General features: G+C 45.2%; 2 protein-coding genes across 3 annotated transcripts in view; one reads left to right on the forward strand and one right to left on the reverse strand.

Moving 5' to 3' along the window:
• Positions 1 to 11463: 11463 nt before the first annotated feature.
• Positions 11464 to 12188, reverse strand: LOC141573831 (testis-specific Y-encoded protein 1-like). The gene is given in 2 exon segments (XM_074345413.1): positions 11464 to 11997; positions 12114 to 12188. Coding segments are annotated over 2 exon segments (609 nt in total).
• A 2016-nt stretch (positions 12189 to 14204) lies between these two features.
• Positions 14205 to 17209, forward strand: part of CIITA (class II major histocompatibility complex transactivator) — a 44266-nt gene continuing 41261 nt past the window's right edge. Inside the window, exon 1 of one of the 2 annotated variants that reach the window (XM_074346779.1) lies at positions 14205 to 14590. In XM_074346779.1, coding sequence (XP_074202880.1) covers positions 14308 to 14590 — 283 coding nt within the window. In that variant the 5' untranslated portion in view covers positions 14205 to 14307. Of the gene's footprint in view, positions 14591 to 16330; positions 16405 to 17209 lie in introns of those variants that run through there. The other variant, XM_074346783.1, reaches the window with a different exon arrangement.

Raw genomic sequence — 17209 nt, forward strand, 5'->3', positions numbered from 1 at the left:
AAATTGTGCCAAACTTTTATAGTCTAATGAACAATGGATTTTGTTCAAAGATGGAAAGGATGAAGAACAAAATTCTAGGAAATTTCACACACCATGAAGTCATTTATATATTAGAAGTAATATAATGTATGCATATGCATGACTGGGACATTGTTCTGTACACCAGACATTGACACATTATAACTGACTGTACTTCAAAAAAAAAAAAAAGAGAGAGAAGTAATATAGAGACTCCTAATTCTAGCCCTATGGAGGATTAGACACCCTAATACTCTGGCCACTGAAACAACTAAAATACTGCATAAAATACTTGAATGCATCTTTTAAACACTTTGCTGATCTAGCACAAAGGTAAGGAATCCATGGAATCTCCAAAGACATGAGGTCAGGGATATTGGGTGGTGAGCATCCATGGAAGTCAGATTTTTCTTGAGGGTTTCTTTCAAACTCTGTAGAATTTGAGCCTCGCCTTTAAAGGATGCAGAGGGTATAAGGGCAGGACTCAGTCTAGGGAACTCCGAAAGTTGAGAATTTAACAGTAGATTCTGTGACAGAGCTGAACCCCGAAGGACTATACCCTCTCTGTAAGGATGAGTAAGAAAAAAACCCTGCCAGACAGAGGAGACAGCTACGAAACTCGCCTGTCTCAATCTTAGGGGTGAGTGGAGGGGAAAAAAATCTCAACTGAGAATTCGTCATCACAAAGCGGTCCTCACTTGGTGTGTGTCCTGAATTCATGCTAAAAAAAAAAAGAAAGAAAGAATTAATTTAAGATGTTACAAGTTGAAAGTAGAGTCCCCAGGGATTAGTAGAAGCAAAGTTGACTGCTCACTCGTGGAACTTAACTTTACGCCAGAACTCAAGTATCACCTATAATAAAATTCCACAGAAATGAACAGGTCGCGGTCAAAAAAAAATCACACACACAGAGAAGGAAGTACAGCACCCTGAGTAGAAATGAGCAGAAACAAAAGACAATAGAAATAGACCACCAGCCTTCAGATACCAGAAAAAAATACAAACATGTTTAAAATCAGTGATGTGCTTATTAAGCTAGTTCATGCCAGCTCATGACCAACCCCATGTTCAGTAAAATATTGGTGTTGCTTAAAATTGGCCATGGTGTGAGTATAAATTAGGGTATCTATCCATCTATCTACCTTTCTATCGTTGTTGGAGAGGGAGTCAGTTGTCAAACATTTACTGGAAGACAACTGAATATATTTAAAGATTAAAGAGAAGCTTGGGAAAAAAAATTATAAGGGAGCTAGCGACTATAAAAACCCAGGGTTCCTGGCCCTCTTAGAGACCCCAGTAACTACAGGTTCTCAGGAGCAGCGGGCACAATGAATAGTGGGGTCTCAATTAGTGGATTTCTTGGTGGATGCTGGAGCCACCTATTCTGTTCTAAATTGTAAATTAGCTTCTTTAAGCAAGACCATCATTCCTTAAAAAATTTTTAAAAGACCATCATTCCCATAGTGGGGCTAACTGGCCAATCACAGCACTGAAGTCTCTTTAATGCAAAAGGCTATAAACGACAGCCCGTGGAGCCTGTCTCTGCTGAATACGAAGGTGTCTTCAAGGAGGAAGGCGGTATCATGGGCTTAGACATTGCACTTGCTGCACGAGGAGGAACCTGTGCTGTGATTCACGCTGCCTATTGTACTTCCATACCTGAGGAATCTAGAAATGTCACCTTATTTTTAAATGACTTGATGTCTCAAATTCAGGACAAAGGAGACGCAGAGGTCTATGCGTCAGAAATGAGTACCAAAATCTCCCACTGGTTTTCAGGTGCCCCAGATGATGCCCCAATTCAGCAGCTAGAGGAGACACCCGTTTCCCTGTTTCCAGAGAAATGGAAGCAATGAACTCACAGTGGGGATTTGAAGGCGTATAAAGCAAACTAACAAACTGACTTCCCTGGAAAACTGTCTGCTGATTCACTCTTCAATGAGAATAAATTTAACCCAGCGGCTACACTCCAGGAAGGAGAGAACGGGCTGATAATCTCAGAAGAATGGACAGACCTTCCGGAGTTTGTCCTTAAGAGTCATTAGGTTAAGATGAGTGTAGCGCCCTGTAAAATGTCCTGATTGTTATCACCCTGTCTATAAAACCTCAAGGCCCCAGTGCCATAATGGGCTCACAGTCTTTAAGGCTGTGACTTCCTTCGCCTGGCAAAGCAATAAAGCGGTTCTTTTCTAACCTGCCCTGCCCACTCCCCCCCCCAAAAGAGAGAGAGACACTATAAAGAATAACTGAACACAATTTTAAAATGGGCAGAAGACCTAAATACACATTTCTCCAAAGAAGACATTCAGATGGCCAACAGACACAAGAAAAGATACTCCACATCGCTAATGGTTAGAGAAGCGCAAATCAAAAGTACAATGAGGTATCACCTCACACCAATCAGAGTGGCCATCATCAAAAAGTCTGCAAATAATACATGCTAGAGAGGGTGTGGAGAAAAGGGAACCCTCCTACGCTTTGGTGGGCATGTAAATTGGTGCAGCCACTATGGAAAACAGTATGGAGATTCCTTAAAAAACTAGAGTTACCGTATGATCCAGCAATCCCATTCCTGGGCATATATCCAAAGAAGACTCCAAGTTGAAAAGATACATACACCCCAATGTCCATAGCAGCACAATTTGCAATAGCCAAGACATGGAAACAAGCTAAATGTCCTTTGACAGATGAATGGATAAAGACGATGTGGTCTATATATACAGTGGAATAGTACTCAGCCGTAAGAAGAATGAAGTGATGCCACTTGCAACAACACGATGGACCTAGAGATTATTACACTAAGTGAAGTAAACAAAGACAAATATCATACGTGGAATCTGAAAAAAATAACACAAATGAACTTATTTACAAAACAGAAACAGACTCACAGACATAGAAAATAAACTTATGGTTACCAAAGGGGAAGAGGGTGGTGGGAAGAGATAAACTAGGGGTTTGGGATCAACAGATACACACTACTATATATAAAATAGATAAACAACAGAGACCTACAGCCTAGCACAGGGAACTACATTCAATATCTTATAATAATGTATAATGGAAAAGAATGTGAAAATATATATGTGTATTATAATATATATATATATCATATGTGTATAACTGAATCACAATGCTATATACCAGAAACTAACACAGCATTGCAAGTCAACTATACTCAGTAAAAAAAAAAAAAAAAAAAATTTAAATAAAAGGAAATAATTTATTTATAGGGGATAGTGCCTTCAAAAGATAAAGGGGAGAGAGAACAGGAAAAGGCAGGCACTTTTGAAAAGAGACAGGGAGGACAAGAGGATTGTGTAGGAAAAGCCTCAGACTGGTGCAGCTCTGAGAAGGCTCAGCCAGGTCAACAGGGAGCCTGGGCACTTATACTGCCCAGAGGAGACCCCCACACTGCCCAGAAATGGCAGGACCTTGTGGCACTGCCATGCTCAGTCACTGGGACGCACCTGTCGTGAACTTACCAGCTGAGGCAGAGTCCTGAGTCATCCAGGACTGGACGCTGTCTGCTGAATGCACACCCTGCGGCAGGTTCCCTCTTGAAGAGGGCCAAGTGGCACGCTTCCATGGCTGCCACAGCCTTGAGAGTTTGCAAAGAACTTGCATCACCCCAGCTCTGTGACTGAGGCAGAGGTTAAGCCTGTGATCCTGTCGGCTTTGACAGCAGACACCCTCTGATTAAATCCTGGCAGTTACTGGCTGTATGACCTTGAGCAGGACACTTGATGTCTCTGAGCCTCAGGTTCCTGTGATTCCCAAACTCCTTTCGTAAGTATTAACCCTCTTGTAGAGAACTGTTTGCTCTTCTCTGCCTCTCCAGAACGGACCCACTGAAAGAAACAGCATCTCCATATTGGGTCATATTCCATGTTAACAGGTGGTCCCAAAACCTCCTTGTTAAGGGTGTCAAGAGGAATGACCTGGACCTAGTTTTGACTCTTCCTCAAGCTTCATTATATAATGGTGATAATAATACCCACCTGATAGGCTGGTGAAGCAATTTCTGAGTTGAAGTAGATGATGCATGGTGCCAGAGTAGTAATTATGCTGTGCGGGGAACAGTGCTTATCATGATGGAGGTGTGGAGCTGGTGGAGGTGATGGTGATCGTGAAGGTGGTGGTGATAATGATGGAGGTAGTAAAGTGGCAAAAGTAGTGGTGAAGATGGTAGAAATTGATAGAGATGGTGGGAAGATGATGATGGTGGAGGTGATGGTGATCATAGAAGTAGTGTTAGGAATAATGGAGGTGTTGGAGAGGGAAATGACGGTGGTGATAGTAGACATGGAGGAGGAGAAGATAGTGGTGGAGATCGTGGAGGTGGCAGGGAGCAGATGATGGTGCTGATATTGGAGGGGGAGATGGTGGGAGGGATGGTGGCCGTGAAGGTGGGGGTGATACTGACAGAGGTAGTAGAAATGGTGAAAGTACAGGTAGAGACGGTAGAAATGGTAGACGTGGTAGCAATAGTCATGGTGATGATGGAACTGGTCGGGGTAGTGGTGATTGTGATCATGGAAGTAGTGGTGGGAATGATGGAGGTGATGGAGGGGAAGATGGTGAAGCTGACTCCAGCACCCTACATGGCCGGGTCTCCTGACTCCAACTTCTGGCTCCCATGAGCCTGAGTGGGTCATGTGATCAACCCTGTAAACTTTCTGTCAGTCCCCACCTACTCGCCCCACTACCTCTGCAGTCACGAGTCAGGGGAAAACCCAAGTGTGGGAGCCCATGATTGGGTTAATACATTCTAACAGACCCCAGCTGCTTGTGACCTTTAGGAAGAACAAATGTGCTTTGCTAGCAGGTGCCTGTGCATCTGCATTCTTTGCCATAAAAAGCAGAGACAATGCCTTGCTTGCATAATTGAGGTTTTAGCTTAGGGCTGCGTCCACAATGGCAAAGCCATTGTGTGTCCCTTGCTATAAACGCAGGACATGGATTGTTTATCGTAAGCATAGGTCCATAGTTCAGGGTTTACTCATGACCCATGCCCTCAGCTATAAACACTGGGGATGCTTTCTGCTGTTTAAGTAGTCTATAGCCCCCAAGACTAGAAACTGGAGGTCTGGTGGTCTGTTTTGTAATCAACTTCTTACATCTGAAGAATGTACCTTGTTTCCCTCCCTCCAATACTGTCCTGAGGATAAATTAAGCCTTTGAACTCATTGTGAAATTTGATCTCTAACCTGATCTCTTACCGTTACTGTTTTTCCTTAAGCTCCTGCATTCCGTGACAATTGTTTGTGATTCATTCTTTGATTGTGCACAATCAATATGGGAGGGGTTTGAGAGGCTCGGGGAGTTGGTCTCAGACTCCCTCTCGCTCTCTTGACTTTCCAGAGTCTCGAGTAATTCATTCCGTCGCGGTGGGACTTCTGCCGGACAGAACCCACACCCAAGAAGCGAAGGCAGCTGTCCACATCCCCGAGCGGTGGGCAAGGTGACTCAGGCTGCGGTGCAGCAGCCCGTTGCCCTGGTCTGCTGTGGGCAGTCACAGGGCAGCCGCGGGGCGCAGTCCTGCCATGCTTACAAAGCCCATGGAGCCAGGAAGCTGCCCTCCCCGGCTTCTCAAGAGGAAGCAGCCAGGACCGCTTCTCCTTTTGCAAACCTATAGAGGGTATTTCTCCTCAGGTTCCTGCTCGGGTTCTGCGACTTCACGTCTCTGGGCCTCATCTGTCTGTAAACTGAGACGATTAATGTCTACCTTGCGGGGCCTCTGGTGATGGTGAGAGCATATACAGAAAGTGTCTAGCTCCCCACTACTCTCACTAAGGTTTTGGTATCTGAATCATCTTTGATCTCTAACCTAAGGAGCAGGAGGTAGAGAGAAGGCAATTGCCTCTCGTTCAGCAAATAGGTGACCTTAAGGACTACCCGAGCCCTGACCTTGATCTGGCAGCCTAGGGCGCGAGCACCTTGCCTGTGGCCCGGCTGCACTGCCTCTTCTCTGCAGCCCCTACAGCAGCACCCTCTCTTTCCCCTGTTGCTAGTCTCAGGCCACAAGTTTCTCATCCCCAAGGCCAGACCACAGGTCTCAATTTATGACAGAACCACGGCAACCTTTACTAAATCAGTGCTTTCCAAAGTGTGACTCCCGCACCGCCCTGCTGGTAACCAGACAACTGGAGAGGAGGGGTGCGCCTGCAGGCCTGAAATGTCAGTGAATCACACGACAAGAACGAGAGCCCCCTTTCAATCCTTTATCATCATCACCATCAACATTCTATGAGGTCACACCATATGAAGTGGCTATTTTGTCGATTAAAACAAATAGCAGCAATGCCATATGACCCAGCCTAATAGGGCACCTTAGACATCCAAGCAGCTATAACAAATAAGCGTAGGAGTAGTTTTGCAGTCGCAACTCTGCTAATGAAAGGAGCACTGAAGTTTTCTCTAAGTCCCCTGTGAATCCCTCCCTGATGCAGTTCCCCTTCATCCCTCTCACTGCCACAACGCTTTGCTCTAGAAATAGCCAGCCTCCAAAACAGACAGCTGATCATTTTCCTGCACATCTTCCCCCATCCCGAGGCAGCACTTTGCAGACTGCAGCTGGTTTTCTGCTGCTTAGGTTTCTGAGCTTGGCAGGTTCACATACATAGCCCTAGTTCATGCATTTTAACTGCTGTGTAAGATTCCATTGTAGCGATATATTGCAACTTACTTACCCATTTCCCCTTTGGAAGGATATTGATGTTGTCTCTAGGTTCTTAGGGTGATTCTTTTTAATGGGCCAATGAAATGACTACCTTCTTTCATTGGTTTTTGTTTATACATGTTAAGTTTCTACTTTCAATGATAAAATTCAGTAACTTTGATTCTATAATCATAAAGCCTTGCTTTGGGTATCATTTTCATGTCGCCAAGGTCTACAGCCACACAAAACATCACAAGGGCTAACTGGCTCTCCGCTGGGTAACATCGCACAGGATGGAGCTAATCAAGTCACAAACACCGGAAGTTGAAATTATAGATACGCACAGCATATTTGTCACTGTTCATAAATATAATGCCTATCTCTCTGAGACAGACATTCTGAAGCCTTGGACAGACACGGTATATAGAAATTTGCTATTAGCATAAAAAGCATCCAACTTTGTAATGATAATCAAGTAATTTTAAGAAACGTAGAATACCCCCAGAATTGGGCTAGAATTCAGATTCTCCAACATCTTTACTGTACTCCAAAGAACTGCCATCCACCAGGCAGGTTTAACTTGGACATTTTACCATTGTGGGATTGTCAATCGGAAATCATTTAAAGACATTATTCTTCCACACACATAAAGATGAACAACACTTTTTGCTAAAATTACCATTTTTTTTGTGGAAGTGCAGTCAGATAGCCTTAATGACTCATCACTTGTGGTGATTCTGAAAGGAATCACTGATGGGCAGTCATGAATGACCAATGCTACAAAAGGTGTGGAGGTTGTACAATCCACTGAGCTTGTGAGAAGATTCTGGAATGCCTATACCTGAATTCAGAGCCCTGAATAACCTGTTTTAAGATTCTCTTCTTAGAAATACAACACTCTCACGGATTTAGCAGCTTGTGGATTTACTTTTATGTGTAACACCATGCTATTACAAAACAGAAGGAGTGGAAATTGTAGAGACTCAACCACTAACCCTTTAAAGGGTGTGCTATATCCCAATGTGTAATTGATTTGACTGATTCCATTTTAAACAGCCATTAAATTCCTTCCCTTTAATTAGGTCCATTATGTTTCATCCATTAAAGCCACACATATTCCAGAATGCTTGTAAAAGACATTCATATCTATTTTTGCCTTGATTGTAATTTCTCATTTTGTGCTATTACAAATAATGCTGCTTCATGTGTCATAATGCACGTGGGCAAGACTTTTCCTGGGCTGTATAGTGAGGAGTGAAAATGTTAGATGTGCACTTTTTCCCGTTTCAATAGGTATTGTCAAATTGTCACCCTAGGTGACCACACCATTCTAAGTGCTGTCTGGCAGACTAAGAGAGTTCTGGTTTTTCAGCATCCTTACTGGTAGCTTTTAAATTTTTTCCTAGTTTTCTGATGCAGACAGCTTCAGCTAGTTGCTGGTCCATCTTTAACCTCTCTGGAACACCTGCTACATGCCCTTTGTCCCGCAGAGAGATTGGACCTCAGGATAAGAAACTTCCACAAGCAGAAGAATCCAAATATCATTTTACTTTCCATCTGTCACTGTTCTTGGGCAAGTGATAGGACTGTTCCAACTGTGATAGGAATAGGAACCTTCCTTTTATGATAAATTAAATAAAATTTAAAAGCCAGATTAAATCAAAATATTAGGTAAGTAATAGTATAGATTGCATGTGATTACAAGGGAAGAAAATCATGCAGGGGGGACTTGAAATGACAGTCAACAGGGGAAATGCTGCACGCATGACTAATCACAAGGGAATACCATGTGTCTGGACCAGTGGGTTCTGCAGCTACGTAACACCTCCCTGAAAACAGCATTTCGGATCGTGTAATCCCACCCACTGTTTCACAGGTGACGAAATTGTGGCCTAGAGAGAGGAAATGGATTGTCTGTGGTGGCGAAAAGTCAGTGGCCCAGTGGAGGCTGGCATTCAGGTTTTCCTGACTAAGCCCATGACCCCATAGTGGCTGGATTAATAGGAAAGAGGAAGGTAGCCTTAAAAATGGCTAGGAAACCCACCCTTTCCCCTGGTTCTGTGCACCCAACATCTGCTGCTTCATTTTCCATTATCCCCACCCTGGATCCTTGGGGACAGATTCTCACGGCCTGGTTCTCATCCCCACCTTGGGGTGTCTGATGGGTTCTCATGGCCTGGTCTTCAGCCACATCTTGGACGTCTGGGGATGGATTCGCCTGGTCCTTTCTCTCAAGTGCCTCCAAGTTGAGGCACTTAAGAAGCATTTCCTTATTCCTCTCAGCAACTGACCCACCTGCCAGCTTCTCCACAACCATGGCTGAAGATTACATACCACCTATTCCATCTGCTAAAGTTCTCTTTGGGCCCCCTTCTTTCCTAACTTCTAAGTTGTGAGCTTTCAAATCTCCTCTTCCCTCTGAGATAATTGATGGACGTTATCACCTTGTCCAAGAAACTATGTGCTCTTCCAACTGCTGGGAAAAGAAATCTCAGAAAGGGGAAGTGGTGGGAAAATTTCCTCTACCTCCCTAGCTGCAGTGAAGCAGACACTGTTCTGCACCACAAACTTAGTTCCGATCAGGTTGAGAACATTGGCCCAGGAATCCATCTCCTTCTGCTAAAAATGGGGGAAGTCCTGTGCAAAGACTTAAAGCTTTGTTTCATGATGTAAAACTGTTCCTAAAAGTATTACTGGTACCAAGAAATGTTTAAAGATACCCAGCCTGCAAAAATTTTTGATCTGCCCTGTGAATTACGACCTTTAATACCTAAAAAGGATGCAACTTTGATTATCTTAATTGATAATTTGTTGCCCTGGGGATAATATTTACATCTACATTTGCTTAAAAGTATAAAAACTTTGTTAGGTGAGAAGGCCTTTGGAATGTCTACGTTCTGCCTTTATACATAAAATTTATAATGTCATGATCTCATTGGACTGCTTATTCAAGCCAAGAGTTCAGTCCATCTCATTTAAAATTCTGTATTAATTTCAAATTGCTATTTAGCTGTACCTTCTTGCATTATGTTTTAGTGGCTGCCCAAGGAATTATAATATACGTCTTCCATTCACCCAGCCTACATGAAGGTAATATTGTGCCACTTGGTATAAAATATAGAAACTTTGCAGCCGTATATGTCCAACAACCTCTCTGTGCTATACCATCCTTTATACAATCATATATCTATTATTACATATACTTGAAACTCACAAGACAATACTGTATCTTTTTCTTTAAGCAGTTATGTGTTTAAACAAATTAAGAGAGAAAAAGCCAACCTTTTCTATTTCCCCAGAGATGACTATTTCTGATGCTCTTCAATCCTTATAGACCTCAGTTTCTAACTGTTATCATTCTCCTTCCACCTAAAGAACTTACGTTAGCATTTTTTGTAATGCAGTTCTGTTGCAACACATTCGTGTTGCTTTTAAAATCTGAAAATATTTATTTTTTTCCTGCATTCTTGAGGGATATTTTCATTGTATTTAGAAATTTGGGCTGGGACGATGTTTTTCTTCTCAATCCTTCCAAGCTATTGTTCCACTGTCTTCTGGCCTCCATGGTTTCTAGGGAGAAGTCAGTGATAATCACATGCAGGTTCTGTGTTCCTTTTGTAAGTTTGTCCTCACCTTTGGGCAGTTTGACGAGGACATGCCTACATGTGGTTTCCTTGTATTTGTCTTGCTGGAATTCATGGTTTTCTTCTCACCAAAATTAAGAAGTTTGGGGCTTTGGTTCTTTAAATCTTTTTTCTATCCCATTCTCTCTCTTCTTCTTTGACTCTAAAGATGTATAAGTTGGACCTTTTGACATTGTCCCACAGATCCTTGAAACTCATTTTTTTCCCTTTTTCTTTCTGTTCTTCAGATCAAATAATTTATATTGCTCTATCTTAAAATCTCTCTTTCTTCCATCATCTCCATTTTGCTGTTAATCCCGTCCACTGACTTTTAAGTTTTCATATATTATAATTTGCACTTTGAAAATAATTCCCATTTGGTAATTTTTATAAAGGGTTTCTGTTTTTCTGCTGAAATTTCCTATCTTTTTATTTTGAGGAGCATATTTTCCTTTACACTCCCTATTTTTTTCATTCATGATTATAGCCAGTGCTTTAAAACAAATCCTTGTCTGCTAATTTCAACATTTGAGTCATCTTGGAGTCACTTTTCATGAACTGTCCTTTTCTTTTGAGAGTGGGCCCCCTTTTCCTATCTCTATAGCCAAGTAATTTTGGGTGTATACCAAACACCATGAATGATATGTTGTAAACACTCTGGATTCTGTTATAATCCAAACAGGGTTAAATTTGCTGTTGTTGTTTTAGCAAACTCATATCTTACCTGGAATTAAATGCATAATCTCCTGTTCCCACCCAACCCCAGAGTACATTGCGACTGAAATCTCAGCTCAGTTCCTTTCGCTTTAGTTGAGCTGTCTGGAGTCTGCTCCTGAATGCATGAATGAACATGAGTCATGAATACAAGGTTCAGAGATTGGCCAGATCTTTGGGCAGTTTATACACAGAATTTGGAGCAACTTCTCTCTGTCTCTCTCCTTTCTGGAATTTCTACTCCCACTTTACAGCAGCTATATATATATATATTTTTTTTTTTTCATTTGTTAGCTTGTTTACCTCTTTCTCAGCATCATTCCAGGTAAGAGGTGCCCACTCTCTGGAACCTCCACTGGCTATCCTTTCCTAATTTCTCTACTGTACCCCAGAACCTGGTAGACACATCCACCCATTTCTTGCAGCTGTGGACACCTCCTGGCTCTTTTTCTACTTGGCCAAACTCTGATGCTCCGTCACCTTCATCTGCAGCTCTCTCCCGGTGCCTTCCTCCCTCGGGTAGCAGTGCAGGGGATTGGGCCACAGGTCCTTGCCGATGATCTCAGCAATCCTGTTAGACCCTGGGACGTTGTGGTCTGACAACCAGCTGAGGAAGTTAAGGCTGATGGTGTCCTGCCTGTGGCTGGGGGCTCCCTGTTCGTAATCCCAGAACCACTAGCCTGGAGTGGAACAAGACACCTTATATCCAGCAAAGCTAAGCTGATACTCCTTAACGACCAGAAGCAGGGATTCATTCCAAAAGTAGGGGTTGTTCTGAAAGAGAAACATCAACCTGCGGCAGTACGTGGGATGGCCCAGTTCCTGCACCTCCAAATTGATCGTGTAGCTGAGCGCACCTTTATCTTGGTCCCCGATCATGGCTGACATCCAGGGGTGGTTGGCTTTGGCCCAGAAGCCAAGGATGACCTGGATGATAGCCCTTCTTCGATCCAAATGAGGCTTCCGTCTCTGACCAATTTTGTGCTTTGGCCGAGATTAGGCCCCGCTGGCTCAGGCATTCACAGTGCTCAGTTCCACCTGAAGAACCCGCAGTGCCTCCAGCGGGGGCGGACGGTCCTGGGTCCCCACCCTGGCTCTGCCGGCCCCTGCTCCTGGTGCTCATCCTCCTCCTCCTCCTCCCCCACCATCTCCACCACCTCCATGATGTCCGCCATCATCAGCACCAATTCCTCCCCCATCCCCTCCCCACCCCCGCTGCCGCTGCCACCTGCAAGGACGCCATCCTGAAGATGGTGGCTTCCTCGGTGGTCCCACCAGCTAGTGCCTGCGCCACACTCAGCCCTGCGAAGGCACCAGGAGGCCCGCCGGCCCCTGCCTCCTGAAGAACCCCTCCCACAACTAAGACAACCCGGGATTCGCCAGGAGCCCCGCCTTCCCCAGGCCCTGCTTCCCCCGGGCCCCGCCCCACCTGGTGGCCCTGGCCCTGAGCGGGGGCGGCTGCGAAGGAGGAAGCAGCCGGAAGTGCAAGCGCAGCGCGTGGTCCGCGGACCGTGGCTGCCTCTCGTTGGCGCTGCGGGCGGGGTGCTTCCCAGGGCCCCTCCAGCAGCTATTATTATCCCAAATTCTGTCCTCTGGTTATTCAGGGCAGTAAAATTTTGTGTTTTTTACAGAGTTTTAGTTGCCCCTGCACAGCACTGATGGAGACCGTTGAACTGAGGAACGGGGAATTCACCCGCCATATTCTTGTCTTCACATGCTGACTCCTTCCACTATCTGCCTGCTCTGGTCACTCCCCAGTTTCTCACAGTTTAGAGTTGTCATCTATGGTCGAGTTGGTCAGATACAAGCTACTCAGTTATACTGGAAGCGGAAATCCCTATTTGTCTCACTGAAATAAACAATGTAAATGGTCCCATCTGAGAGATGGTAAAGCTGAGGCCAGGAGAGGAAACAAGGTCACAGTGTGTCTCAGGAAGAGCAATCAGCTATGAATTAAAAAATAAATTTGGGCTTTGTTTTGTTTTTTAAGGTAGAATCTTACAATAGTCTGGCTTCTATGCAAAGCTTCTGTTTTGTGTGTTGGTAAATTGGGGATAATATTAATATAGAGTCAATAGTCATTAAGTGCTTACTAGGTCCAGTGCTAAGCCCCTAAAATGCATTACCTCTTTTAATCCTCCAAACAACTTGATGAGATGGAATTACTTTTATTGGGAGATTTTGCAGAGGGACAGACTGAGGTTTAATGAGGTTGAGCCCAAGGTGACAGTTGCTTGCATGATTAATTAATAATAATAATGGCTCAGGCTGAAATAAGGTGGGTGAAAATGAATTTATGAGAGAGAAATCTGTTTAGCTTGAGGCAAACACTGAGAGGTGAAATAGTGATTGAGGGCATGGCCAAGGTGAGATCAGACTGCCTAGGCCTGATATAAATAAAATTGGACCTCCACTCACCAGCATTAATAATTTGGACCACTTCATACCATCTTTGCATCTCAGCTTTCCCATCTGTGAAATGATTCTAATAACAGTACCTCCCTTATAGGGTTATTGCGAATATGCAATGAAATAATCCATGTAGTGTGTTTAAAACAATGCCTGGTGTATCATAACCACTCAATAAATGGAGCTGTTCTTTAAAAAGTAGTAATAATATTTATTATCATATATTTTAATAATTATATAATTAATAATAATAATGATGGCTCATATTTGTTGAACTCAAATTTGTTGAACTTTTATCATGTTGTAGATAACTTGCTAGGTGCTCTACATACATTATCTCATTCAATCCTCCTTCCAACTCTAAGAGGTAAGTGATATTATCACTCCACCTTTTCAGATGGAGAAGTGGGGGCAAGAAGAGGCTAAGTAACTCGCACAACATCACGTAGTCTGAGATTTGAACCCAGGCAGATTAGCTCCAAACTCAGTTGCTTAACTTCTATGCCTCATTGCCTTCTTGTTATGACACAACATGAGACCTTATAGGTCCTCAAAGAGGCAAGTCCCCTTCCTCTTAGTAAATACTGGATTGGCTCTAAAGGAATCCACAAGGCTGTGGGCTTCTGTGGCACATGCACACAGGTGGTACCAGCGAATATCTGTGGGGTCTAAATTAGCCTCAGAACGCACTTCCATCAATTCATCAGACACCCCAGCATACCATGCAAATGAGGAAATCCTCCTAAGCAGGAATAAACTGCAATAAACTGCAGAGGTTCCCTCATCCTGTTTTTCACTTCATATTTTGGATGCTGCAGGCTGGGTGAGCAGAGATCCCAGGCTCTGGCCAGGGCCAGGGCAGCCGCCCTGCCTCCGAGTGCTACCATGAATCACTTCCAGACCATCCTGACTCAGGTCCGGATGCTGCTCTCCAGTCATCGGCCGAGTCAGGTGCAGGCACTCCTGGACAACCTGCTGGCAGAGGAGCTTCTCTCCAGGGAGTACCACTATGCCCTGCTCCAGGAGCCAGATGGTGAGGCTCTGGCCCGGAAGATCTCCTTGACCCTGATGGAGAAAGGAGACCCAGAGCTGGCCCTCTTGGGATGGGTCTGGAGTGGGCTGCCGACCTCAGCAGCTGAGAAGGACCCTGGCTACAAGGACCTTGGTGGTAAGTTGGCATCTCCTTTGCGCATGGACAATACCCGGCTGTAGGCAGCTCAGGGATTTTCCCTCTCCTCTCTGAAAGAGAGATCAATGTCATCATCCCTGCACCAAGTTGGGAAGGCAGACTGGACAGGAACCGGGGTCTCTGGTTGAGCTGGCAAGACAAGCGCTTGGAGAACTCAGTCTGTGATGCTGAACACGCTGGAGAAACACAGGGCACTTCCCAATCTACTTAGAAGCAAAGCCAGATGCAAAGGCACGCAGCCAGATGCCCACTTGGGTCGTTCTCTGAGCTGCCCTAATATCACAGGCACGGTGCTGGGCACTGGTGCGGGACACAGATGGACAGATCAGCTCCTGCCTGCAGGTGGGGAAGGTGGATGCAGGCACGATTAGCGTGTTTGAAAGATGGAGAAATGGACCCAAGAGCTGGAGAGCAGAGGTTGCAGTGTGTGCACATGCATGCGTGTGCACGTGAGTGAGCGTGTGTGTTGTGCATGTATGTGTGGGTGCATGCAAGCGTGCCTGCCAGCACGGTGTGCATATGTGAGGGCGTATGCGTGCATGTGCAAGCACTTGTGTGCGTGCGCAGGCATGCACGAGCGTGTCTGCGCATCTGTGTCATGGAGAGAGACAGAAACTGAAACACTCACAGAGAAGGAGAAAGGAAGGGAGAGACAGGAAAGAAAGAGACAGAGACAGAGATGCAGAGAAGGAGGCGAGGAGGGAGGCAGGATAGGAGGGAGGAAGGGAGAGACAGAGGAAGGAAGACAAGGAGGGAGAAGGTGGGGGAAAGAGAGAATGAAAGAGAGACAGAATAGGAGCCAGATTGCAGGGAAAGAGTGTCTTACTTTTTTTTAAAGAGTATTGATGACACTTGAATCTTAAATCAGAAAAAACAAGCCTATATCACACTCTCTTCACTCATACCCTTGGCTCTGCAAACGTTTTAAGTCTTCCTTCCGTGTTACAAAGAAGTTTCTCACTTTGTTGCAAACAACGTTCTTCCTAAAGACACAGGCTTGTTGAGTCTCCTCGTCGCAAATCTGTGCTTTTCCAATTTTATGACTGGGTGGCTTGGTCCCACTATGGCTTCAGAGTAACTTGAAACTTGAGATAATAACAATGATTCACATTTACGGAGTATTTACTGTGCGCCAGGCACCATCTAAGCAGGTGGTTCTCACATTCACCCTAAGCCCTTTGATGGTCTCCAACCTTACTTCACACACAAAGAAAAAACAGAGCCTGCCCAGAGGTGACCCACACTGGCCCCCAGATAGCAGGTGGTGGAGGCTGGATCTGAAAGCAGACAAGTTTTTAGCTTCAGTCTGAGGGGTAAAAAGCCTCTTGATGGCCTTGCCATGAACACCAGGGCGGTGTGGGTATTTCTCCTGCTCTTCTGCCGAGATACAAGTTTACGTGGTATTGGCTGTCCTCGTGGTTGAATTCTCATCCAGGTGGTCTCTCTCTGTCCCAGTGGGAGTGCAAGCAGCTCGTGTGGTCTGGATGGAGCTGCAGGTGCCAGCCTGGGGGGATGTCGAAGCCTTCCTTCCTCCTAGACATGCTCCCTGCAAAGTACAGCCTCCTTCACACCGCTTGCTCCTGCCCGACACCTCTGCCCCTCCCTCCTCCTCTCTCTTCTATGGCTGGTTTCTGTTCTTGAACTCTGTTTCCTCCCTGGGGATGTAATATTTTTATTTCTGATCCCACGTGATTCTAGAAAGGGAACTGGGCTCGTGGCAGTGTGGTCTCCAGCAGGCTGGGAGACAGGGAAGGACAAATCACTTCCTTTCCCTGCTGCTCCCCACCCTCCAGGTCAGTAAGACTCAACTCAGACTAGGGCAGGTGTGCTGCTGCGGGGCACGGGGGCGAGCAGCCTTCAGAGGGGGAGAAGGAGAAGGGGAAAGAGAAACACGTGGTTTGTGTGTAAAGGGCACTGTCTGTAGTTTCAAAAGTGGTGCAGAAAAGGAAATACATGTGTGAAGCTTTGTAACTCTCTCTGCAACCCTGTGCTGGTCTTCACCCGCTGCTGCTCTAAGCCCTGCACCAACTCCCTGTGTCACTGCGAGGAAAGCCAAGTCGGCACGGTTTCCGCAAGGCCCTTCACCATCTGTCTTTCATCACTGCTCTGCCCGCAACCTGTGCTTCTGCCTTCTCGTCTTCTCCAGACACGCTGGCACCCTCGCTGTCTCTGACACGGGCCTGGGATGCTCGCTGCCACAGGACCTCTGCACGTGCTGTTCCCTCCACCTGGGACACTCTTCTCCAGGGCCAACCTCCTTGAATCCTTTAGCTCTTTTCTCAAATGTCACTTTCTCCAGAAAGCCTACCTCGACCATCCCACTTAGAATTGCAACTCCCCCTGTGCTTCTGAGTGCCCCCCATTGATGTTTTCACCTTCTATGTATCTTATTTTTGTATTATGCTTGTTGTTTATTGTCTGACTCACCCACTGGAAAATAAGCTCCCTGTGGGCAGGGATCTGTGCTTTCATCACAGACGCATCCCAAATGCTTAACACAGTGCCTGGCACAAGATAGGTGTATGATATGTGTTTGTTGAATATTAAGTTGATAGATGGATAAATGGGTGGATGGGTGGATGGATAGGTGGATGGGTG

The sequence above is a fragment of the Camelus bactrianus genome, chromosome 18 (assembly GCF_048773025.1).
Source record: "Camelus bactrianus isolate YW-2024 breed Bactrian camel chromosome 18, ASM4877302v1, whole genome shotgun sequence".
Taxonomy (NCBI): Eukaryota; Metazoa; Chordata; class Mammalia; order Artiodactyla; family Camelidae; genus Camelus; species Camelus bactrianus.